Source organism: Haliotis rufescens, unplaced genomic scaffold, assembly GCF_023055435.1.
Source record: "Haliotis rufescens isolate VD_foot unplaced genomic scaffold, xgHalRufe1.0.p SCAF_35, whole genome shotgun sequence".
In the NCBI taxonomy this organism is placed as follows: Eukaryota; Metazoa; Mollusca; class Gastropoda; order Lepetellida; family Haliotidae; genus Haliotis; species Haliotis rufescens.
This window is the reverse complement of record NW_025964057.1, coordinates 3,735,462-3,761,424: the sequence shown is the minus strand read 5'-3', so window position 1 is coordinate 3,761,424 and position 25,963 is coordinate 3,735,462. Positions and strand designations below refer to the sequence as shown.

Sequence of the window (25,963 nt, the reverse complement as noted above, 5' to 3'; positions counted from 1 at the left end):
ACAGTCCAATCAAAATTAGGTAACAAACTAGACATCCAGTTCATAAACAACATGAATTTCAATGTGCAGATTTCGGTTGACTGCAGGATTTGCAAAGCATGTGTACCGCCAACTGGACTTTTATAGGCAGATAACATCCTTGTCCTAATGTTCCTCCTGCTTGTGATAAGGCAGCCCCAGCTCATGGGATGCATCAAAGTGGACAACATCTGAGACCCGCATCCATCTCCCCGATAAACCTGACATGCTGTGATATTATTTAAACAGTGTTCAAGGCAGTGTTGACCAAACACTCTGACAATGTTACGCTGATCCTTGTGAGCTAACTGTGTCACCACTGGCTCAATCCTAGGTCACTAAATGCATCTTATCCCCGTTGAGTGAGTGAGTGAGGTAGTGAGTGTGGAGGTCATGACCCCGTCTCTGTGTGCTTGCTCCATATATCCGACGTGTATCCCTTGGTGTTAGACTTAAGGACGGAGGACATGTCGATGTTCTGGAAGAACTCGAGGCGATGACTGCAACAGAACAAGATGACAACCTGTCTAGATGTGGAAGCTTTAAGTAATTCAGAGGTGGAGTTGTTAATTATCTATTTTTAGCTGATACCCTTGCTGAGAGTGCACTTAATCTGGGTGTGCCAAAGATAACCGAGGAGCGAAATGTATGGGTTGTGACTTGTTTCATGTGTCAAAACCCCAATACAAACAGAAAAACAACCTGCCTGTTGAGATATAAGGCCTACTTGCAGTTGTTGCAGCCATTATACTAAGATGGGGGCACAGTATTTTCAATTCACTAATCACTTACTAAAGCCCACTTCATGTAATGTCAGTGAAGCACACTGTGTACTGATCTGTTTGTTTGTTTGATCTTTAATGCCGCCCTCAGCAATATTCCAGCTATATGACGGCAATCTGTAAATAATCAAGTCTGGACCAGACAATCCAGTGTTTGACATCATGAACATAGATACAATTGGAGTTGGAATACGATGACATGCATCAACAAATTCAGCAAGCCTGTCCACCCAATCCTGATAGTCGCCTCTTACGACAAGTATAGTCGCCTCTTACGACAAGTATAGTCGCCTTTTACGGCAAGAATGGATTGACCTATTCCAGCCCGGATCCTAACAGGTCTAGTACTGATCTAATACATGCACTACTTGGTGCACTACTTACAAGTCTGGATCTGTAAACTGCCCTTTGGTGGCAGGATACAGAGCTTCATACACCCGCTTGTCCCCCGAGCCATGAATGGCGTACGCATTGAACCGTGTCACACAAGAGGGGAAGTAACTGCGAGGGAGAGTTGTCTCCCCTGTCCATGTGTCGCCGTCAATGTTGGCGGTGAACTGTAGGGGGAGCTGCTCCTTGAGGACAAACGAATGAAAAAAAGGGTCAAAATTAACTCCATAATTAATTCCATCAATTCACTGCCAGTAAGAGTCTTACTGTAAATCTTCAAATTAATGCGTCTCCAAATTATTACAACTGCTGACCCCTAGCCAAAAATGTGAGTGAATATCAATGCGACTCCCCCACCCCATCCCCAGTGGAATGATACACATCCTTATCTTAATCCAATCAAACAGCACAAGCACCGCTTATTAGCACAGAGTGAAGCACTTCCGTAATAACAATAAACAGTGTTTTCCTAAAACCAACACACAGTTTATATGTTTATTCTGTTGACTGACACTAAGGAAGTTCAAAGGCAATAAAATAATTGAACTAACAACAGTTCACTGACTGGAGTGGTCAGTGATGCCTAGTTTGGCAGGAGAGGGTGGAACTCTTGACCCCAGTAACTCCTATTCTGTAAATGACATGGACTTGTTACAACTGCTGCTGAATAAAGTGCACACAGTGTCTCTGTATAGATTCAAGACTCTATTTCCGCTATCCAAAGTGTGCAGTGAGGCCGTTTTATTGTTGATAGTCATTTTGGAGACATAAATGCGAAGTTTCATTAATGCGAACTAAGACCACTCGCATTTTATTCGTATTTAATTTGACCCATGATCAGCTAATCCTGTCATAGCTAAGGGGGGCAACTCTTCACAAAAATGTGACTACTACAACCACAAGGCAGCATGTGACCCAGGGTGAGTGAGTGAGTTACCTTGATGATGACACTGCTAGTTAGTTACCTGGACAATGTTGCGACGACCCTTCAGAAGAAGCAGCAAATGTTGTCCATGTCTGCAACACACAATGAATGGCATCACAAGCTGGGTATTACCAAGTATTTCCTACACAGACTGGTTCCTGGTAAGTTTTGCATGGCATCTCCTTCATGTACAGAAAGATTCCTCTTGTGATCTATTCTGATGAATCTGTTTAGCTTACAGCAATATAGGGTGGTAACTTATTTTAATAAATAAATCTTCTCACATGGCATAATGGCATAATGGCATAACTTTATGTTGTATTTCATTCATTGAATATGTTGAATACAATTATTCAGCAATCGGATCATGCACCGTACAACATATCAACAACTATTCTATGAATGTGCTTTCTTCCTCTTTCTTCCTCTGATTGTCTGTATTTATCTTCTTAAACAACATAAATTTATTTATTATTTTCTTTACTGAATAACACAAAACTACATGTGAAAGTTTTTTTTCTGATCCTGTTGAACCTAAGAGGAGACAACTCACGGACACAACTCCACCTCTAGATATTCATCATGGTCATTTAAGAAGAACGCCTCCACAACTGAAATGAAACAACATGTCAGATGAAAATGACATCTAACCCACATCCTGACACTAACGCCAAACAAAATTAATTCATTCATTTGGTCTATATCAGGGAAAGTTCCTGAAAGATATATTTTTTAAACAATTGACAAGATGACGTACATTGAGAGTGTGCTGGGTCTGGCTTTAAACACTACAGCAAATAGGGCAGACTTTCATTGTAGGTTCACAAATGTTTTGTAGGAAAAACCTAGTTGGACAGTGGGAAGAAATAAAAATAAAATAAAAGACACTTCAGGTCTTTAAGCTTCAAAATGTTATCTGAATATGGTCACATGCTTCATGGGTGCAGTATTAGTTAACTGTGGCTCATTATTTAAACACATTGTGTTTCAGTCTAGACACTTGTATGCAGAACTATTGTTTGTGAACATGCACGCCTGCAAAACTTTAAACCAAATATTAGTACTTCCAGATTGTATTTTGTACCCACTCTTCAGTTCTTTAGGATTAACGGAATACATTAAGTAAATGAAAACTGTCTCGTCAGATATTGCTGCATATCAGGTGGGAGGATAACAAGGACACAGGTCAGAGATGTCTAATCCTCACCTGAAGATCCAGGATAACCAACAACACCAGGATAACACCAGGATAACCAACAACACCAAGATAACAAACAACACCAGGATAACCAACAACACCAGGATAACCAACAACACCAGGATAACAAACAACACCAGGATAACACCAGGATAACAAACAAAACCAGGATAACACCAGGATAACAAACAACACCAGGATAACACCAGGACAACAAACAACACCAAGATAACAAACAACACCAAGATAACAAACAAAACCAGGATAACACCAGGATAACAAACAACACCAGGATAACACCAGGACAACAAACAACACCAAGATAACAAACAAAACCAGGATAACACCAGGATAACAAACAACACCATGATAAAAAACAACACCAGGATAACACCATGACAACAAACAACACAAGGATAACATCAGCACAACAAACAACACCAGGATAACAAACAACACCAGGATAACAAACAACACCAGGATAACACCAGGATAACATCAGGATAACATCAGGACAACAAAGTCTTCCTGACTCTGATGAGTTGTTGTTTGTGTCGTCTTTCTGTCTGTCTATTTATAACAACACCCCCATAATACTCAAATCCATCTCAACATTGCGTCAAAGGACACACTCAGAGCAATAAAAAACACTTTCTTCATTTTCCTAATAAGAGTGTTAAGGTACGTTATCTAAGATTATACATATTTTGAATTCTACACTATTGTGAAGCAAACTGTAAATAATCCTCTTTTAAAACTAATAACAAAGTTTCTATCAGCAGGAAAGAAATACGAAAATGTCAAGTTCTGTCCAAAGTTGGCGCAGTGTCAACAGCCAACAACCAGCTGCTAGAGGTGTTGTCCTACAGAGCCGAAGTGCTAATACCTTAATACCAGCCCGCATTAATTGGAGTAGGAGTCAAGGTCACTGTACAAGGTCAATACGTAAAGACTGTCCGCCCGGCCAACTGTTGCAACCAGCTTATCAAGCTGACCTTCTCCATGTCTGTGCATCTCACCTGTATTGAGCTTCAGATGTCATTCAACTTTGGTAACTTAGTAACTGTGAGACTGAGCCACGCTGGTTTGGGATTTTATTCTCACCAGCTGCTGTAACTCTTGGCACTGCCCGTACATGGTTATTGTAGACAAACACATCTGATAACATAATGGCAAGGATCTGATCCACTGTCTAATTGTGCTCCTGTCATTGCCATGAGAGGGTTTCACATGTTGTGCTCCTGTCATTGCCCTGGGAGGGTTTCACATAGTGTGCTCCTGTCATTGCCCTGGGAGGGTTTCACATAGTGTGCTCCTGTCATTGCCCTGGGAGGGTTTCACATATTGTGCTCCTGTCATTGCCCTGGGAGGGTTTCACATAGTGTGCTCCTGTCATTGCCCTGGGAGGGTTTCACATAGTGTGCTCCTGTCATTGCCCTGGGAGGGTTTCACATATTGTGCTCCTGTCATTGCCCTGGGAGGGTTTCACATAGTGTGCTCCTGTCATTGCCCTGGGAGGGTTTCACATATTGTGCACCCATCATTGCCCTGGGAGGGTTTCACATATGGTGCTCCCATCATTGCCCTGGGAGGGTTTCAAATAGTGTGCTCCCGTCATTTCCATGAGAGGGTTTCACATATTGTGCTCCTGTCATTGCCATGAGAGGGTTTCACGTATTGTGCTCTCACCATTGCCCTGGGAGGGTTTCACATGTTGTGCTCCTGTCATTGCCCTGGGAGGGTTTCACATGTTGTGCTCCTGTCATTGCCATGAGAGGGTTTCACGTATTGTGCTCTCACCATTGCCCTGGGAGGGTTTCACATGTTGTGCTCCTGTCATTGCCCTGGGAGGGTTTCACATGTTGTGCTCCTGTCATTGCCCTGAGAGGGTTTCACATATTGTGCTCCTGTCATTGCCATGAGAGGGTTTCACATGTTGTGCTCCTGTCATTGCCCTGGGAGGGTTTCACATAGTGTGCTCCTGTCATTGCCCTGGGAGGGTTTCACATAGTGTGCTCCTGTCATTGCCCTGGGAGGGTTTCACATATTGTGCTCCTGTCATTGCCCTGGGAGGGTTTCACATAGTGTGCTCCTGTCATTGCCCTGGGAGGGTTTCACATAGTGTGCTCCTGTCATTGCCCTGGGAGGGTTTCACATATTGTGCTCCTGTCATTGCCCTGGGAGGGTTTCACATAGTGTGCTCCTGTCATTGCCCTGGGAGGGTTTCACATATTGTGCACCCATCATTGCCCTGGGAGGGTTTCACATATGGTGCTCCCATCATTGCCCTGGGAGGGTTTCAAATAGTGTGCTCCCGTCATTTCCATGAGAGGGTTTCACATATTGTGCTCCTGTCATTGCCATGAGAGGGTTTCACGTATTGTGCTCTCACCATTGCCCTGGGAGGGTTTCACATGTTGTGCTCCTGTCATTGCCCTGGGAGGGTTTCACATGTTGTGCTCCTGTCATTGCCATGAGAGGGTTTCACGTATTGTGCTCTCACCATTGCCCTGGGAGGGTTTCACATGTTGTGCTCCTGTCATTGCCCTGGGAGGGTTTCACATGTTGTGCTCCTGTCATTGCCCTGAGAGGGTTTCACATATTGTGCTCCTGTCATTGCCCTGGGACGGTTTCACATGTTGTGCTCCTGTCATTGCCCTGGGAGGGTTTCACATATTGTGCTCCTGTCATTGCCCTGGGAGGGTTTCACATATTGTGCTCCTGTCATTGCCCTGGGAGGGTTTCACATATTGTGCTCCTGTCATTGCCCTGGGAGGGTTTCACATATTGTGCTCCTGTCATTGCCCTGGGAGGGTTTCACATATTGTGCTCCTGTCATTGCCATGGGAGGGTTTCACATATTGTGCTCCTGTCATTGCCATGGGAGGGTTTCACATATTGTGCTCCTGTCATTGCCATGAGAGGGTTTCACGTATTGTGCTCTCACCATTGTCCTGGGAGGGTTTTCTCATATTGTGCTCCTGTCATTGCCCTGGGAGGGTTTCACATATTGTGCTCCTGTCATTGCCCTGGGAGGGTTTCACATATTGTGCTCCTGTCATTGCCATGGGAGGGTTTCACATATTGTGCTCCTGTCATTGCCCTGGGAGGGTTTCACATATTGTGCTCTTGTCATTGCCATGGGATGGTTTCACATATTGTGCTCCTGTCATTGCCCTGGGATGGTTTCACATATTGCGCTCTATTCATTGCCCTGGGAGGGTTTCACATATTGTGCTCCTGTCATTGCCCTGGGAGGGTTTCACATATTGTGCTCCCGTCAATGCCCTGGGAGGGTTTCACATAGTGTGCTCCTGTCATTGCCCTGGGAGGGTTTCACATATTGTGCTCCCGTCATTGTCCTGGGAGGGTTTCACATATTGTGCTCCTGTCATTGCCCTGGGAGGGTTTCACATGTTGTGCTCCTGTCATTGCCCTGGGACGGTTTCACATGTTGTGCTCCTGTCATTGCCCTGGGAGGGTTTCACATAGTGTGCTCCTGTCATTGCCCTCGGAGGGTTTCACATATTGTGCTCCTGTCATTGCCCTCGGAGGGTTTCACATATTGTGCTCCCATCATTGCCCTGGGAGGGTTTCACATATTGTGCTCCTGTCATTGCCCTGGGAGGGTTTCACATATTGTGCTCCCATCATTGCCCTGGGAGGGTTTCACATATTGTGCTCCTGTTGTGACGCTGTGAGGGTTTCACATATTGTGCTCCTGTTGTGATGCTGGGAGGGTTTCACATATTGTGCTCCTGTTGTGACGCTGTGAGGGTTTCACATATTGTGCTCCTGTTGTGACGCTGGGAGGGTTTCACATATTGCGCTCCTGTTGTGACTCTGGGAGGGTTTCACATATTGTGCTCCTGTTGTGATGCTGTGAGGGTTTCACATATTGTGCTCCTGTTGTGACGCTGTGAGGGTTTCACATATTGTGCTCCTGTTGTGACGCTGGGAGGGTTTCACATATTGTGCTCCTGTTGTGATGCTGGGAGGGTTTCACATATTGTGCTCCTGTTGTGATGCTGTGAGGGTTTCACATATTGCGCTCCTGTTGTGACGCTGTGAGGGTTTCACATATTGTGCTCCTGTCATTGCCATGGGAGGGTTTCACATATTGTGCTCCTGTTGTGACGCTGTGAGGGTTTCACATATTGTGCTCCTGTTGTGACTCTGGGAGGGTTTCACATATTGTGCTCCTGTTGTGACTCTGGGAGGGTTTCACATATTGTGCTCCTGTTGTGACGCTGGGAGGGTTTCACATATTGTGCTCCTGTTGTGACTCTGGGAGGGTTTCACATATTGTGCTCCTGTTGTGACGCTGTGAGGGTTTCACATATTGTGCTCCTGTTGTGACGCTGGGAAGGTTTCACATATTCTGCTGCTATCATGACTCAGAGGATTTCACAAATTTCAGAGCACACAACAATATTCCAGCTCTAAGATGGCGGTCTGTAAATGATCAGACAAGCCAGTGATCGACATCTACACAATTCGTATAAACGGTAATGAATGTCTGTTGTACAATGTAACTGTCTGTTGTACAATGTAACTGTCTGTAGTACAAGCTGTATGTTAGTAACCTACTATGACAACTGTCTGTTACACTGTAACCGTCAGTACTGGCCAGTTTCCTAGTAAGTCATACACTCCAATACCTGGTGACACTTGGCTAATGGCTGACTCATGGCGGAGAAATAGGATGTGAACACAAGTGGACTGGGGTGAGAGAAGAAGCGCTAGCCATGATTACCTGTTAATAACATACGTCCATTGATTTCAACAGACCAGATACCAGACTAACTTGGAGCTCCACTCCCTTTGCATTGTCTTGTGATGTTTATATATATTACCTAGTGCAATAAGCCGCACAATAAGTCGTGAAATATTTAAATATCTGATATCCATGGCTTTGGTCTCATGGGAGTATTACTGTATTGATCCAATAAGCTCTCTGATCACATTACAACACTATGGGGGAACAGAGTGAGTGTAATTGCTTTGGGCCTCTTTTAGAAATATTCCAGCAGTTATCACCACAACTGAGCTTCACATAATGTACCCATTGTTGAGAAGACCCTGAAACAAGTATATCCAATACAGCCCATGCAAGTCTATAATGTTTGGCAAGTCTAGATTACTGTAGTATCAGGAAGAGAGTCTCTGGGCTCCTTTTTATTATATTTTTATTAAGATAACTTAACAACTGTTTTTCATGATATGTTCTTTTCATAGATTAGATGTTACTCTACAATTTTTCCTTCTTAGTGTCTAACAGGTCGGTGGCCATCACCACTAGCTGACCTACCTTCATAGTCCCACAGTCCTGGAACAGGTGCCCCTCTCTCCCTGGGCGGGGCAGGGGGGTCATTGAAGAGTGGGGCGCGTACTGTCATGAGACACCCATCTTCATGTGCGGAGAGCTTGATCCTGACAGGGGGATGTGTGACACTCTCGCCGTCCCACGTGGTCGTCACACTGAAGTCCCTGCCAGAACAAAAAGCAGGCTTCATCAGTGAGTCTGGGAATATTGTTTAACACTGCAGTCATCAATATGTCAGCGACATCAACATACGATGATGTCAGCATCTCACACTGTCAGGTGACGATGACATGCACTCAGCCTTGAGTCCAGGTATGGTGCTGACAAACCAAGACACATAATCAGGGATTTGAACCCAGGAACACAGGTTCCTAGGACACCTAAGAGCGCATCTCGGAACAGTGAATAGCAATGTCCGACAACTGGACACAGTGCAGCCTTTACACCAGTGAAGGGTATGGACTTATGGTTGGTTGGATAATGAGTGAGTGAGTGAGTATGGTTTTACGCCGCTTTTAGCAATATTCCAGCAATATCATGGCGGGGGACACCAGAAATGGGCTTCACACATTGTACCCATGTCGGGAATCGAACCCGGGTCTTCGGCCTGATGAGCGAACGCTTTAACCACTAAGCTACCCGACCGCCCTGGGTGGATAATGAAAATATTGTAAACTGTGGATGTGAATAATAAACCTTGTAGCACTCTAACAGAGGAACTTAGAGGAGACAGGAATTTTAACAAATGTTATATTTGGGATAACACTTTCTTAGTAAAGTACAGATTCTCATACTTTTTTGGGTTGAGTCTCGTCCGGGATTCTAACCCACACTGCCAGAGTGAGGCACCTAATCGCCAGCACACAAAGTGAGCGATCTAACCCACTCAGCCGAGGCTTCCACAAAAATGAAAGTCCGACAACTGGTAGTCTAGATCATGTACTTTGTGTACCCCTCTGACAAGTGTAATTTGGCACGGCTCCCATGGCCGAAAGCTATGAACACACGATGCCAAAGAAGAATTTTTCGTGAACAGATTGACCTTACACCGGTAACAATATTCCACGGGGAACTTTTTTACAGGTCACATGGAGCACAGGTGGGTCGTCTGCACGAGAGACATGGCTGACGCAATCTGAATGTATGTATGTAGGATCAATACATGAATAAAGTCAACTCAACTGTTGTTTCCTGACTGCTCCGCAAGTATTCACTCATGGGACCCACCACCACCCTACATCAGCACCCCGCCATGTAATGAACATCATGTCTGTGTCATTTCCCCCTTCCATCGTAAACAGACTGTTGGTATACTGATATTAATAACTTCACTCCTAATATTCATTTGTTAAATATATGGCATCATTGGGGAGGTTGTTAGATGTACAGGATGTCTAATTCACATCCAATCATAAAATATGATTCAGGTATACTGTATTGCTACAATCTTAAAATAGACATAAGAGATTTTATTTCTCGTTTGCATTCGAAATAAAATTTGAATACCATAGTAGAATAAGGACGTTCGCCATCAGCCAACCACTTCTGTTGAATAGGTGTTTTGACAAACCCAATAAGTGTCTGAACACACCACACAATACCTATAGGGACGTATGACGTTCACACGTATTGATTTTATAGATTCGAACACTGAATCCGTGTGACGGCTGGCGATACTGATCCTTCCCTCTCACCATCCCACACGAAGCGAATCAATAACGCACAGCTTTCAAATGTTGGCGCTTCAATCTAGCCACATAGAGAGCGACTACAGCATACTTAGATCGGTCAGACATACCCCAGTGCTTCGCCGGTACATATTGTTATGTAAACATAGCACTTACATACGTCACGGTCTAGATCCGTTAGACCCTCCGAGTTGACAAACCGCGTGTTGTGTGTGCGCTACGGCCACGCCCACGTCAACAGGTCCGATCACCTCCCAGTCCCTGTCAACCAGTGACGACTATCTAACATGGCGTAACAACGCTTCCGTGAGAGAACTTTCCCAATTATCGCGTTTTCAAGAACGCTACGCTACCTCTACTCACATCGTATCCTGTCAGCCGTGTCTTGTATACGCTTCACAGGTGCGCGTGCAACAAAGCAAGTCACATGATCACTTGGTGACCTGCCCTCTCTCCGTGGCCATATTTGTTGTTTTAAGACATAGCGACTGAGATAGTGGTTCAGGATAAGCCAGGTGTGGACGAAATACTGTGTCTGACAGCCCTAGGACGATTCACGCCAACATTGGACTAAAACGACGACACAGGTAAGTCTTATTAGCCGGTTTGCCTGTCCAGATTTGTCGGAAACATGAAAGGATTGCGGATTGGCAGGTATTCCGATTTCTTGGTGACAGCGTGTTTTCTCACTCAATGGACAGCTCTGATTTCCTACCTCGAGGAAGCAGTGTCACATTGTATGTCTTACACAGGTAGAGGCCTCTATAACGCCAGTTCTCAGGTGTAAAAGAGAGATGAGTGTTAATCACTAATTTATTACACCTAGGTGTGTAGTGATGCGTATGAGGGGTGTGGACGTTGCCGTTACATACCCCAACACACTGCCTTCTCGTTTGTGGAGTGGAATATTTCATACATCTTTCCATTGTAAAGAAATGACAGTTTGGAGAGTAGAAAGAAAAGGGGGAAAGTGTTTGCTGGGTGATAATCCAGGTAACCTGAGACAGGTGCGATGGAAAGGAGGCTATTGTAATGACGCCTGGGTGGTTCTTTAACACAGAGTTAGCTCACCTGACCAGATTCATGGGCCACTGACCACACCTGTCTCCACTTTCATTGTCTCCAACTTTGCTGACTTGCACATTTCCCTGCAATTTATACACACAAAACAAATTACACACTATTCTTTTTATTACTCTTAAGAATAGTTCAATCAATCAATCATTTTGTCCACTCTTTGGAAAAGAGGTAGTATTTAATTAACCATATGAAAAGAACTCACACTATTATAGTGTAGTGTACCATTGATAAATGTATTGGGTAGAATTGATAACCCATTTCATGTTATTGTTATTGCAGTATCACCTAAGACATTGGGATATAACAAATGATAATCTTTTGGGTATAACTGTTGATAACTACATAGGATATAACTTGATAACTGTATAGGATATAACTATTGATAACTACACAGGGTATAACTATTGATAACTACATAGGATATAACTTGATAACTACATAAGATATAACAATTGATAACTATATAAGGTATAACTATTGATAGCTACATAAGGTATAACTATTGATAACTGTATAGGATATAACTATTGATAACTATATAGGATATAACTTGATAACTACATAGGATATAACTATTGATAACTACATAGGATATAACTATTGATAACTATATAGGATATAACTATTGATAACTGTATAGGATATAACTATTGATAACTACATAAGGTATAACTATTGATAACTATATAGGATATAAGTATTGATAACTACATAGGATATAAGTATTGATGTTGATAACTATATCAGGTATAATTATACCTAACTTTGTAAGGTTTGACAAATGTGTTGCCTATTGATGGCTTCGCGAGGTACAAGTACCTGTATATTGGAAGTCAGTATCAGCTAATACTGCTCCTGTTATCCAGCGGGAGGACACTTTGACACGACAACTCTGTCTGTACAAGGTGACTGAGCTTGGAGGGTGTGATAAGAAGTAACAGTTCAAGGAGTGCTGAATCACTTCAGGATGTATTTTGAGATTATAGAATACGAGGACCAGTGAATCAATGACTGCGGCAATCACCAGCGTTCTAGTTAATATGCCTCACAGTCACTGAGATAGATCTTAAATATTCCTGTTTGTGACATAACTTTGTGTACAGTTGTCTCATGTCTCCTGAGAGTCTCGCTTGAAACATGTTTATAGATACTGGTTCCTGAGTTTACTATGATTGTTTTTTATATATGTTTTTGTGAATGGTTGCTAGGTTACTTTGTATTAATAACCACACATTTTGTTGCTCATAGAGAGGGGCCAGACTCTGGCCAATTGGGAGTCTGAGCCAGTTTTATTCAAGTTCTTCAAACACCATGTTATGTGTCCGGCAACTCAGGTTTTATGATGTATATCGATCTGCCAGTTTATGGTTACCTTAGAAAATGTCTCAGTTCCACATCCAGCACAAACTACAACTTCCTAGACCCAGACAGAAAACAGGCAATGAACTCTGTAGCAGGATCACTTTTTAATATGCTGGTAAAATGTCACAAAAGGCAAATGATATGTATTAGTCAGGAGCTGTGTGGCGCTTCGAACATGACCTGAGCAAGAGCCATAGAGGCCAGCCGTCGTCTTGTTTCTTGATTTTGCTTCCAGCCTACTCAGTCTTATGACTTAAAGAAATTAAAAATAATGTTAGAATCCCATCATGGTCCTATTATGTAGTACCAATCCCACACATGCATTCTAAAGGCACATGACATGTTAGTTTAATACCTTGGTCAAGATTTAGAGATCATTCAATTTGAATTCTCTGCTCTGGGGGAGTATACAGTTAATGGACACCCAATTCTTTCATATTACTATACAGTGCTATAGTTAATATGGCATGATAGATTGACTATAGTAATATGAAGAATCAGGTGTTCTTTAACATATTTGAGTAGTATATAAAATATTCAAATAGAAAAAAGCACTTGACCTATTTCCAGGTGACACCATAACCATGTGTTGGTGTGTGGGTAGATGTGACAAGATATCTACTTGCCACCTGTTACACAATGTACAACAACTGTCCACTATCCTATCCCATGTCCATGTAAGATGAAGATTCCCAGTTGTTATACAGTAGTCATGTTCCTGTGAACATTGTACTACATCCTGACTACATGGGACAAAGGCTGTGTGGATGGTGCAGAGAGGCAGGCACCTGCTGATATGGTGTTTAAGGGATTTATCACATGTCAAGAGGTGCACTAACCCTGTTCAATGTGCATCTTCATCAGTAATCTGCTTGGTGTGACCTGGCACACGTTCGCTGGTTTGTCTGACACTGGCTAATATGGTGTGTCAACACACGATGCTGGTCATTAGGTTGGGCAGATGATAATTTGCTCTATGATACAATTGGACACAAAGTTTGGCCCTTTGTACTGGACATTTCCTGCTAAAGCTGCATCAAGCTCTGCACTTTGATCATGTTCAATTTATGAATCATTTTTAAAGCCTCACTCCAAATTTTGCTTTAATGATGTCGAATCAGATTGATCTATTCTGAGGTTTATATGGGAAAAACATTCCAAACTTGTGCACTTATTACCTGGCCTGTGTGGATAGAAAGGTCATTAACAAAAGAACATTCCCAAGGAATTAAGGAAGAATATACAGTGGCAATAAGAACATGTTTGTGACTCATAATTCTGAAAATCATGTCTCTTAACACATAAGCAAATACATTGAGGAGCATGTAAGAAAACCTTCATGTGCCACATTTGTAGCTCTATAAAGGTGATGCAGCTCAAGTCCAGACAGGAACTAGTCTGTGAGAAAAGCTGCAATGCCAGTTGTTGCAGCAGTTGACCCATGTGTTACAATGACGGTTGGGATGACATGTCACAATGCCAGTTGTTGCAGCAGTTGACCCATGTGTTACAATGACGGTTGGGATGACATGTCACAGCATCAACATATTCATGTTTGAGGAAATGGGCACACAAAACAGTGCCATCTTCATCAGTGGCATGTAGAAATGAATAAGGGTGTTTATTACTGAATTACACCTGGCCCTTGTAGATCCGGGTCAGAATAGGTCTGAAGTAACCCATTCTTTCCGTAAAAGGCACCTATGCTTGTTGTTAAAGGCGACTAACGGGATTGGGTAGTCAGGCTCGCTGAATTGGTTGATAGATGTCATTGTATCCAAATTGCGTTGATCAGTGTTCATGATGTCAATCACTGGAATGTCTGGTCCAGACTCGATTGTTTACAGACCGCCGTCATACAGCTGGAATGTTGCTGAGTGTGGCATTAAACAACAAAGAAAGGGAAAGGGAATTACACCTTCTTTGGGATAGCAAAATATTTCACTTGAGCAAGATTCACCCATACCCTGCCAGGGTACAAGCAGCTGTTAAGCTTTGTTTTAAAACGTGTTTCTCTTTTCTGTGCCCATAATATTTCCTCTGACATTTATGTTTTAATAAGTACCATTACCCACTCAGGAAGTATTGCCAGGGCATGCAACACTGCCATTATACACAAGTGCTGACGCGGCATGATCGGCTGAGATAACATAGCTGTATGGACTTCGGGGAATATAGTATTCAAATACGTAGGCTGTGTAATTAGCAGGGTTACAGTGACCTGAAACAGCAAGGTGGACAAGGTGCTACCTTGTGTCAGAAATAGCGTATATCTGTGCTTATAACTTGCTTGTACAGGTAAATCCAGGTGAGGTATGCAGTGTTCTTGACGCCGTTAACGCTGAGTAGAAGCCCACAACACAACAGGTGATTGGGTCTGGCCAAACACGCACCGGGAGATGTTTGAAGATCCTCCGTTTGAAGAACACAAATACTGTGTTTGTCTGGTCATTGGAAATTAGTTATGGAATCTAGGCAATAGAAGAACATGTCAGAGATTTACCATGGCGTCTTCAGAAGCAAATATACAGATCAAACACTTCCCCAATTGGAAATGAAATATAAGGTTTCCCAAATCCGGTTATTAAAGGTACAGCTAAGTTTTGGTTTCACAAATATGACTTATGTACAACTGAGCCCTAGACCAATAGGGAGAGAAATGGCTTTCACAGTTCTGCATTAAATTCAATGCTGTTCTTTTCAGATGGTTTGCAGTTAGTGGAAGAAGTTCTGTATGAATCCATGGATGTTGTTGATCTGATACATCCTATTTGAATATTGGTATATTCTCACATATCAACATATTGTAACCAACATATAACGTAATACATTTGATTCATGTTATTGGTAATAGTTTGTCACGTGTGTTAAGAGAACTTTGATATTTGTCTTGGTTAGAGATTCATGTCTTTTCCCAAGTTTTTATATGTTATCCCCGAGAAGAGGGTTACCATAATGTAGTGATCATATCAAGGCTTCTGTTACCGATGCCATTACACCAATCTGATAAACTTGATCATGATCATCATGATCCGATAAATATGCAGACAAGGAACTACTGTCAAACTTCATGTATCAATGCGATACCTTCAAAATTCTTTCCAAAAACCTATTGACCAATGTCCGTCTCTGCTTACATATGGGTTTCCCCGTGAGTTGCCGAAACATGGCGACTCATACATGACAGCAAGTCATTCAGCACTATCTGATAAATAGGGCAATTCACATTGAAATTGTATTCGTGCGCGATTTCTAAAGCTCCTTCATTGAGTGAAATTAAGTCATAAATGTTCCTTCTTTTGAGAATGACATGATCTGATGAAGAGGTCATTGTCCTTGTGTGTTTCTGTATCATAATATGATAAGATAGGAATAACAAAGTGTGTATTATGTGTACTGTTGGCACACATAATATAAATTTTATTCCTAATATTTCATTTTTTCAATACAGAAACAGGCTCAGCTAATAATCTCTATTTATTAAGGAGTATTTATGTGAGAACAACAACATGTACTTCGAGCATGTTCAGATGATTAGTTTTAGTGTATTTCAGTGTAGTTATTTGTGAACACAGATTTACAGCTATTACCAAACTCTAGTGTCGTTAAAATCAGATCTTAGTTTATTGCTCTCAAAGATCTTTGGACATTCCATTGCAGGTCACGTCAGAACGACCTTTTGCGAACTTTGACCATCCAATGAAATGACTAACTAGAAGTTGACATTAGCCAATCAGAAAGCAGCTTTCTCCAGCTTTGCAGCACTAGTTTCACACTGGCGACTTCCATTTCAGACTATGCTTTGAAATAGTATCGATTTAATGTTTGAAAACTGAACAAAAGAAAATTCTGGAATGTCTAACAGATGGCCATTATTGTATGACAGTCTTCCCACTGCTATGGGAAGTCACTTCCATTTCAAATGTTTATCCCATTAAAGTGAGAGATGGACAATGATTTTGATGGGATCAATCTACAGCTGTAACTGTCTTTCGGAATTCCCTGTGTTGACCCCAAATGGGATATCGTCTGATCTTTGTTTAGCAGAATCTAGAGCTAAGAGGTAATTTTAATGAGATTGCTACTTACTTGGACATAGTAACATTTTGTCCTTGTGGACATAGTCTACAATTAGGAGTATATGTCCGTCAGTTAGTATGTGGGTATTTGCTGGTAAATATTGTCAAGTGTATAAACCACGTATCTGCCTAGTGTGGAGTTGTGTACATTCCCTGAATCTATAGGAGGAACCCACCTCATCACAACAAAAGGATGCTGTGCTGTCTACATTCCTCCATAAATAAGGACATTAAACCCTGTACCCAGGTACTGTGATACAACGGCCAGCCCTGGTAGTACGGTCTAGAGTAACATCGTAGGACGATCTACCTCTTCTTTGCTACATTGTTTGGGAATGACATAAACATGGTGTTTGTTAGGGGATAAAGGCTATATCGGGCTGGGAGGCATTGATGGAAGGTTCATGCGTGGCTTGTGTTCTAGTTCGGGTGTTTATCTCGAGATGAGTCAGATTGAAGTGTTCATCACTGTATCACGATTCTGCACCATCAAATACATGAACGATACATGCGTCCTTGAGCATGAGTTATGATTAATATGTGATGTAAAGTTGGTATGTAGCTAATCAAATTCTTTTAAGGACTTTTTTTATTTTGTAGTTATGACATTGAACAATCATGTCTCAGTTATATCATGATGTATCAAAGTATATGTCAATTACAGTTATCGCTGTAAAGACCAGTTATGTCAGTGAAAGCTCAGTACGTCATGATATATATGGTTATATATATATGGTCTCATGGTTTTTGAGTTCTGCTCCGGAAATGAAACGTGATGGACAGACAGCACCCATTCCTATATGCCCCGTCCACTTCGTGGCAGGGGATAATAACTGAAAACTTACAAACATATATAATTCAGACATTATATATTGTCCATCACTTGAGAACTTAGATAAAACATTCAAAGAATAATCTCAAGGTGCTCTTCTCCTTCTTCTTCTTCTTCTTCTTCTTCTTCTTCTTCCAAAGACCTGCTGGAAATAGCCAGGACCAAGTGGGGAACAAAACTTTCAATTCAGATCTCAATGGGCTGCTACCGCCTGTAAATACAGGAGTGTTGGACTTTTTCAAACTAGTTTGATTCAAGCCAGCACACAGACTAAATTATTGATCATCAGTTCAGCGTGAGAGCCTTGTACCATTCAGTGTGGCTGTGGGAGGTTGGGGGGGGGGGCTTGTAGGCTGTGTGTCCTCCACCCTCCGTCACACACAGGAAACTAAACACGAGCAAAACAGAAAAAAAGTGCATTTTTTAAGACACCACTGAATGTCCAACAGTGGGAGATGCTCTCGCTTCATCTGGATGTAGGTACATGGTGTGTACACAGGAGTTTATTTAAATCTGGTGTTGTTGTTGAAGAATATTAAAAGTTGACCAGATTATGAAAATGTCCTGATGCCATTTGTCTCGAGCACATCAATGTGTGCATCTTGCAGCCATTCCAGATGTAACATCTTTGTGGAGGTTCCAGAGTGGACTGGCCCCCCTGTATTGCTGGTCATAAGAGTTGACTGAGAATGATTGGGTGCTCAGTGACTTGGTGGGTCATCAGCTTGGTGGGTCATCAACTTGAAGGGTCATCAGCTTGGTGGGTCATCGGCTTGGTGGGTCATCAGCTTGGTGGGTCATCAACTTGGTGGGTCATCGGCTTGGTGGGTCATCGGCTTGGTGGGTCATTGGCTTGGTGGGTCATTGGCTTGATGGGTCATTGGCTTGGTGGGTCATCAGCTTGGTTGGTCATTGGCTTGGTGGGTCATTTGCTTGAAGGGTATTTGGCTTGGTGGGTCATCAACTTGGTGGGTCATCGGCTTGGTGGGTCATCGGCTTGGTGGGTCATTGGCTTGGTGGGGCATTGGCTTGGTGGGTCATTGGCTTGGTGGGTCATCAGCTTGGTGGGTCATTGGCTTGGTGGGTCATTGGCTTGGTGGGTCATCAGCTTGGTGGGTCATTGGCTTGGTGGGTCATCAGCTTGAAGGGTAATTGGCTTGGAGGGTCATCAGCTTGGTGGGTCATCAGCTTGGTGGGTCATCAGCTTGGTAGGTCATTGGCTTGGTGGGTCATCAGCTTGAAGGGTAATTGGCTTGGAGGGTCATCAGCTTGGTGGGTCATCAGCTTGGTAGGTCATCACCAGCACTGATTGTTGCTCTTGCCTTTTGTCACTGGTGTGGCAAGTCCAGACTTGACTATTCAAAGGCTGCCTGAATATATCTAGAATATTGTCGCAGCATTCAATTTGATTACTACTGTTGTCAATGGGTACTGTAGAGGGTACTGTCGTCAATGGGTACTGTAGAGGGTACTGTCGTCAATGGGTACTGTAGAGGGTACTGTCGTCAATGGGTACTGTAGAGGGTACTGTCGTCAATGGGTACTGTAGAGGGTACTATCATACATGGGTACTATAGAAGGTACTGTCGTCAATGGGTACTGTAGAGGGTACTGTAGAGGGTACTGTAGAGGGTACTGTCATACATGGGTACTGTAGAGGGTACTGTCATTGGTACTGTCGTCAGTGGGTACTGTCGTCAATGGGTACTGTAGAGGGTACTGTCGTCAATGGGTACTGTAGAGGGTACTGTCGTCAATGGGTACTGTAGAGGGTACTGGGTGGTCAGTGCACCATGGTACTGAGGATCGTGGCTCATGCTTTCAGTCAGTCATTATTTACAGCGCTGTGATATAGCTGTGATATAGCTGTGATATAGCTTTGATATAGCTGGGATATAGCTGTGACATAGCTGGAATATAGCTGAGACATTGCTGAGATGTTACTTACTGGGGTGTTAATCAACATTCACTCATTCAGTTTCTTTGTAAAGATTTTAGGGTTGGGACACCTCCAAATTTACCACCCAGATACCCATCCCCCTATTGCCCTACTCTACCTTGGTCTCAAGAGATGGGTACAAAATTTATGATCGTGAATAGTTTGACCTTTACCCCGGCAAAATGTATTTAGATCGACACATAAAAACAATCTGATCATGCACACACTGAAGGTGGCTGCAGCTTTATCTTTATTCAAACATATGAACGTCAGAAGGAATGTGTGCTGTGTCAGAAAGAAAGGCGAACATTAGTGACTTGTACTGTAACCATGGATTTCTAGATATTTTGTCATTAAACAATATATCACGTGACTAACCATGGGTCCGGGTAGTCCTGTGGTACCCGGGTCCTACTCCTTTTGTACCCGGGTCCTACTCAGTACCAACCCAACCCGAGTACCTTAGTTACCCGTCCCAGTCCTAGTTCCTAGGGGCACAAACTCTCCGTCAACTTGTGCCAGCCCGGCACAGGTAATGGGGGCTTGATCTACCCCTAGGCCGGTGTGTTTGTTGGGGGAGGGGTGGGGAGCTCAGGTCAACATGTGGTTGGTCATCCATGCAGCACTATCACTGATAACGCTAGGGGAGAGCCTGTCACCCAGGTCTGTCACCCAGGCCTGTCACCCAGGTCAGTCACCGGAGTCTGTCACCCAGGTCAGTTACCCAGGTCTGTCTGTCACCCAGGTCTGTCACCCGGGTCTGTCTGTCACCCAGGTCAGTCACCTAGGTCAGTCACCCAGGTCTGTCTGTCACCCAGGTCTGTCACCCGGGTCTGTCACCCAGGTCAGTCACCCAGGTCTGTCTGTCACCCAGGTCTGTCTGTCACCCAGGTCAGTTACCCAGGTCTGTCTGTCACCCAGGTCTGTCACCCAGGTCTGTCACCCAGGTCTGTCACCCAGGTCAGTCACCGGAGTCTGTCACCCAGGTCTGTCACCCAGGTCAGTCACCGGAGTCTGTCACCCAGGTCAGTCACCCAGGTCAGTCACCGGAGTCTGTCACCCAGGTCTGTCACCCAGGTCTGTCACCCAGGTCTGTCTGTCACCCAGGTCAGTCACCTAGGTCAGTCACCCAGGTCTGTCACCCGAGTCTGTCACCCAGGTCTGTCACCCAGGTCTGTCACCCAGGTCTGTCTGTCACCCGAGTCTGTCACCCAGGTCTGTCACCCAGGTCTGTCACCCAGGTCTGTCACCCAGGTCAGTCACCCAGGTCTGTCACCCAGGTCTGTCACCCAGGTCTGTCACCCGAGTCTGTCTGTCACCCAGGTCTGTCACCCAGGTCTGTCTGTCACCCAGGTCTGTCTGTCACCCAGGTCTGTCACCCAGGTCTGTCACCCAGGTCTGTCACCCGAGTCTGTCACCCAGGTCTGTCACCCAGGTCTGTCACCCAGGTCTGTCTGTCACCCAGGTCTGTCACCCAGGTCTGTCACCCGAGTCTGTCTGTCACCCAGGTCTGTCACCCAGGTCTGTCACCCAGGTCTGTCTGTCACCCGAGTCTGTCACCCAGGTCTGTCACCCAGGTCTGTCACCCAGGTCTGTCACCCAGGTCAGTCACCCAGGTCTGTCACCCAGGTCTGTCACCCAGGTCTGTCACCCGAGTCTGTCTGTCACCCAGGTCTGTCACCCAGGTCTGTCACCCAGGTCTGTCTGTCACCCAGGTCTGTCACCCAGGTCAGTCACCCAGGTCTGTCACCCAGGTCTGTCACCCAGGTCTGTCACCCAGGTCTGTCACCCGAGTCTGTCTGTCACCCAGGTCTGTCTGTCACCCAGGTCTGTCACCCAGGTCTGTCTGTCACCCAGGTCAGTCACCCAGGTCAGTCACCCAGGTCTGTCTGTCACCCAGGTCTGTCTGTCACCCAGGTCAGTCACCCAGGTCAGTCACCCAGGTCAGTCACCCAGGTCTGTCACCCAGGTCAGTCACCCAGGTCAGTCACCCAGGTCTGTCACCCAGGTCTGTCACCCAGGTCTGTCACCCAGGTCTGTCTGTCACCCAGGTCTGTCTGTCACCCAGGTCTGTCTGTCACCCGGGTCTGTCACCCAGGTCTGTCTGTCACCCAGGTCTGTCACCCAGGTCAGTCACCCAGGTCTGTCACCCAGGTCTGTCTGTCACCCAGGTCTGTCTGTCACCCAGGTCTGTCTGTCACCCAGGTCTGTCACCCAGGTCTGTCACCCAGGTCAGTCACCCAGGTCTGTCACCCAGGTCTGTCACCCAGGTCTGTCACCCAGGTCTGTCACCCAGGTCTGTCACCAAGGTCTGTCACCCAGGTATGTCACCCAGGTCAGTCACCCGAGTCTGTCACCCAGGTCTGTCACCCAGGTCTGTCACCCAGGTCTGTCACCCGAGTCTGTCTGTCACCCAGGTCTGTCTGTCACCCAGGTCTGTCTGTCACCCAGGTCTGTCTGTCACCCAGGTCTGTCACCCAGGTCTGTCACCCAGGTCTGTCACCCAGGTCTGTCTGTCACCCGAGTCTGTCACCCAGGTCTGTCACCCAGGTCTGTCTGTCACCCAGGTCTGTCACCCAGGTCTGTCACCCAGGTCTGTCTGTCACCCGAGTCTGTCACCCAGGTCTGTCACCCAGGTCTGTCTGTCACCCAGGTCTGTCACCCAGGTCTGTCACCCAGGTCTGTCACCCAGGTCTGTCTGTCACCCAGGTCAGTCACCCAGGTCTGTCACCCAGGTCTGTCACCCAGGTCTGTCACCCGAGTCTGTCACCCAGGTCTGTCACCCAGGTCTGTCACCCAGGTCTGTCACCCAGGTCTGTCACCCAGGTCTGTCACCCGAGTCTGTCACCCGGGTCTGTCACCCAGGTCTGTCACCCAGGTCTGTCACCCAGGTCTGTCTGTCACCCAGGTCTGTCACCCAGGTCTGTCACCCAGGTCCGTCACCCAGGTCTGTCACCCAGGTCTGTCACCCAGGTCTGTCACCCAGGTCAGTCACCCAGGTCAGTCACCCAGGTCAGTCACCCAGGTCAGTCACCCAGGTCTGTCTGTCACCCAGGTCTGTCACCCGAGTCTGTCACCCGGGTCTGTCACCCAGGTCAGTCACCCAGGTCAGTCACCCAGGTCTGTCACCCAGGTCTGTCACCCAGGTCTGTCACCCAGGTCAGTCACCCAGGTCTGTCTGTCACCCAGGTCTGTCTGTCACCCGGGTCTGTCACCCAGGTCTGTCTGTCACCCAGGTCTGTCACCCAGGTCAGTCACCCAGGTCTGTCACCCAGGTCTGTCTGTCACCCAGGTCTGTCTGTCACCCAGGTCTGTCTGTCACCCAGGTCTGTCACCCAGGTCTGTCACCCAGGTCAGTCACCCAGGTCTGTCACCCAGGTCTGTCACCCAGGTCTGTCACCCAGGTCTGTCACCCAGGTCTGTCACCAAGGTCTGTCACCCAGGTATGTCACCCAGGTCAGTCACCCGAGTCTGTCACCCAGGTCTGTCACCCAGGTCTGTCACCCAGGTCTGTCACCCGAGTCTGTCTGTCACCCAGGTCTGTCTGTCACCCAGGTCTGTCTGTCACCCAGGTCTGTCTGTCACCCAGGTCTGTCACCCAGGTCTGTCACCCAGGTCTGTCACCCAGGTCTGTCTGTCACCCGAGTCTGTCACCCAGGTCTGTCACCCAGGTCTGTCTGTCACCCAGGTCTGTCACCCAGGTCTGTCACCCAGGTCTGTCTGTCACCCGAGTCTGTCACCCAGGTCTGTCACCCAGGTCTGTCTGTCACCCAGGTCTGTCACCCAGGTCTGTCACCCAGGTCTGTCTGTCACCCAGGTCAGTCACCCAGGTCTGTCACCCAGGTCTGTCACCCAGGTCTGTCACCCGAGTCTGTCACCCAGGTCTGTCACCCAGGTCTGTCACCCAGGTCTGTCACCCAGGTCTGTCACCCAGGTCTGTCACCCGAGTCTGTCACCCGGGTCTGTCACCCAGGTCTGTCACCCAGGTCTGTCACCCAGGTCTGTCACCCAGGTCTGTCTGTCACCCAGGTCTGTCACCCAGGTCTGTCACCCAGGTCCGTCACCCAGGTCTGTCACCCAGGTCTGTCACCCAGGTCTGTCACCCAGGTCAGTCACCCAGGTCAGTCACCCAGGTCAGTCACCCAGGTCAGTCACCCAGGTCTGTCTGTCACCCAGGTCTGTCACCCGAGTCTGTCACCCGGGTCTGTCACCCAGGTCTGTCACCCAGGTCTGTCACCCGAGTCTGTCACCCAGGTCAGTCACCCAGGTCAGTCACCCAGGTCTGTCACCCAGGTCTGTCACCCGAGTCTGTCACCCAGGTCAGTCACCCAGGTCAGTCACCCAGGTCAGTCACCCAGGTCTGTCACCCAGGTCTGTCACCCGAGTCTGTCACCCAGGTCTGTCACCCAGGTCTGTCACCCAGGTCTGTCTGTCACCCAGGTCTGTCACCCAGGTCTGTCACCCAGGTCAGTCACCCAGGTCTGTCACCCAGGTCTGTCACCCGAGTCTGTCACCCAGGTCTGTCACCCAGGTCTTGTGCTGACACAGTTGTGTAGTGAGCAGTGGTCACTCCCTTCCTAGGTACAAGTCGTTAACAAATGGTCCCCTGTTACCTGTCTGTTTACCTGGGACTGAAGCAGGGTTTGAAACACCTTTTCATACTACCATTTCCTTTGGCATCAGTTAGATCATGTTTTTCATGCATTCTTCCAGACATTTATCACCATTTCATCTTTGAGGTATTATAATGATATGATGAAAAGTGTTGAAAATGTTGACACATTCTATAAAATTACAATGTTCAACAAACGAGTTTGCTCCATGAGGCAAACGGAACATCAGTTTTAAGCAGTTTCACAAACGGCTGCAAGTATTGTGGCTGTTGTTAACCTCATATTTGTTGCATGTAAACAGGAAGGCTGACATATCCTGTTTTATTATATACTCCAGTGTGAAAGACTGACTTTTCTGAACTTGAGAAAAGTGATATTTCCATTGCAGTGGACATACCACTTTGACCGAACTATTGTCATGCAAGAGTTACTTCCCCTTTAATCATAATTGTCTCCCTTTGTCGTAAGTGACTAGTCCGTACACAATTGTTGACGTTCTTTTTACGTTAGTTCCACATTGACAAGGCAAAATAATGATGGATGGCCATTTATGGAGTTAATATCACTTCTAGTTGTTTATTCTTCACTTAAAAATGTTTCGTTATAAACTGTAAATCTCTCATTTAACTCGATCGAGACTGTTTGTTTCGCAAAGCGCCATTTTTGTTACTTGGCCAGCGTGTATACTTTTGCTTCTCTCAGCGGTCTCCTAGTATACAAGAATATTCCACAGTGAGTGAGTGAGAGTGCTTGTGATAGTCTGAGTCATGTTACATGCATTGTGGTTGGTTACTTTAGAGGCTAAGTGAGTGAGAGTTCTTGTGATAGTCTCAGTCATGTTACATGCATTGTGGTTGGTTACTATAGAGGCTAGGTGAGTGAGAGTTCTTGTGATAGTCTCAGTCATGTTACATGCATTGTGGTTGGTTACTATAGCGGCTAAGTGAGTGAGAGTTCTTGTGATAGTCTCAGTCATGTTACGTGCATTGTGGTTGGTTACTATAGAGGCTAAGTGAGTGAGAGTTCTTGTGATAGTCTCAGTCATGTTACATGCATTGTGGTTGTTTACTATAGAGGCTAAGATGGATACAGGCTGACGAGTTGAGCACAGATATGGTGCTGCCAGACCAAGGATTATAATCTGTGTGAATCTTGATTTAACACACCCATAACAATGACATAGAGCTCTTATAGTTTGGAGGTGATGGTATAGGGGTTATAGCATACACTCGTTACATTGTTGCAAAGATCTCACTCACTCACCAACTCACTCACTCACCCACTCACCCACCCACCCACCCACTCACTCACTCACTCACTCCAGTTAACCACGTGATGTCAACACCAGACGACCTAGAGCCTGTGGACCACCAGCACCCGAGGAAAACTGCCTCAACAATCTTAGCCTATTTATATTGATTTCCTAGTCATTTATGATTGATGGAACCCTCAACGCACACATGCAGACATAATTTGTTGTGACTTGTCAAATATATAATCAGACTGTCAAAGCCTGCCGTTAATCTGTGAGCACCTGCTGTAAGGTCAGTGCCTACAGCAGGAGGTTGACCAGTAGTGTGTCCAGGACACCTGTTGGTCAGGGGGCACCTGTTGGTCAGGGGCACCTGTCATCTCAGCCCAGACTTCCACATTGAAGCAATCCCCTGCACTGGGGGCAGATTATCAGTCACTGCCTGGAAGGTCATGATATCATGCAGTTTGATTGAAAAT

At 45.5% G+C, this 25,963-nt stretch overlaps 2 protein-coding genes across 4 annotated transcripts in view; one reads left to right on the top strand and one right to left on the bottom strand.

The window, feature by feature from the left end:
- On the bottom strand, positions 1-10,792 carry LOC124134457 (UPF0462 protein C4orf33 homolog). Of its 3 annotated transcripts, none has more exons than XM_046499297.2 (6): positions 10,691-10,792; positions 8,625-8,803; positions 2,669-2,726; positions 2,156-2,207; positions 1,185-1,375; positions 1-518 (listed from the first exon to the last, which is right to left on the bottom strand). In XM_046499297.2, coding segments are annotated over exons 1-6 (591 nt in total). In that variant the 5' UTR covers positions 10,693-10,792; the 3' UTR covers positions 1-409. The 3 variants fall into 3 exon arrangements, with proteins under 3 accessions (XP_046355253.2, XP_046355252.2, XP_046355254.2); XM_046499296.2 differs by lacking the exon at positions 10,691-10,792 and adding an exon at positions 10,484-10,620; XM_046499298.2 differs by lacking the exon at positions 10,691-10,792 and adding an exon at positions 10,488-10,521.
- Positions 10,783-25,963, top strand: part of LOC124134456 (cell surface glycoprotein 1-like) — a 118,156-nt gene continuing 102,975 nt past the window's right edge. Inside the window, exon 1 of the mRNA XM_046499290.2 lies at positions 10,783-10,914. The gene's annotated coding sequence lies outside the window, so the exon portion shown is untranslated. The remainder of the gene's footprint in view (positions 10,915-25,963) is intronic.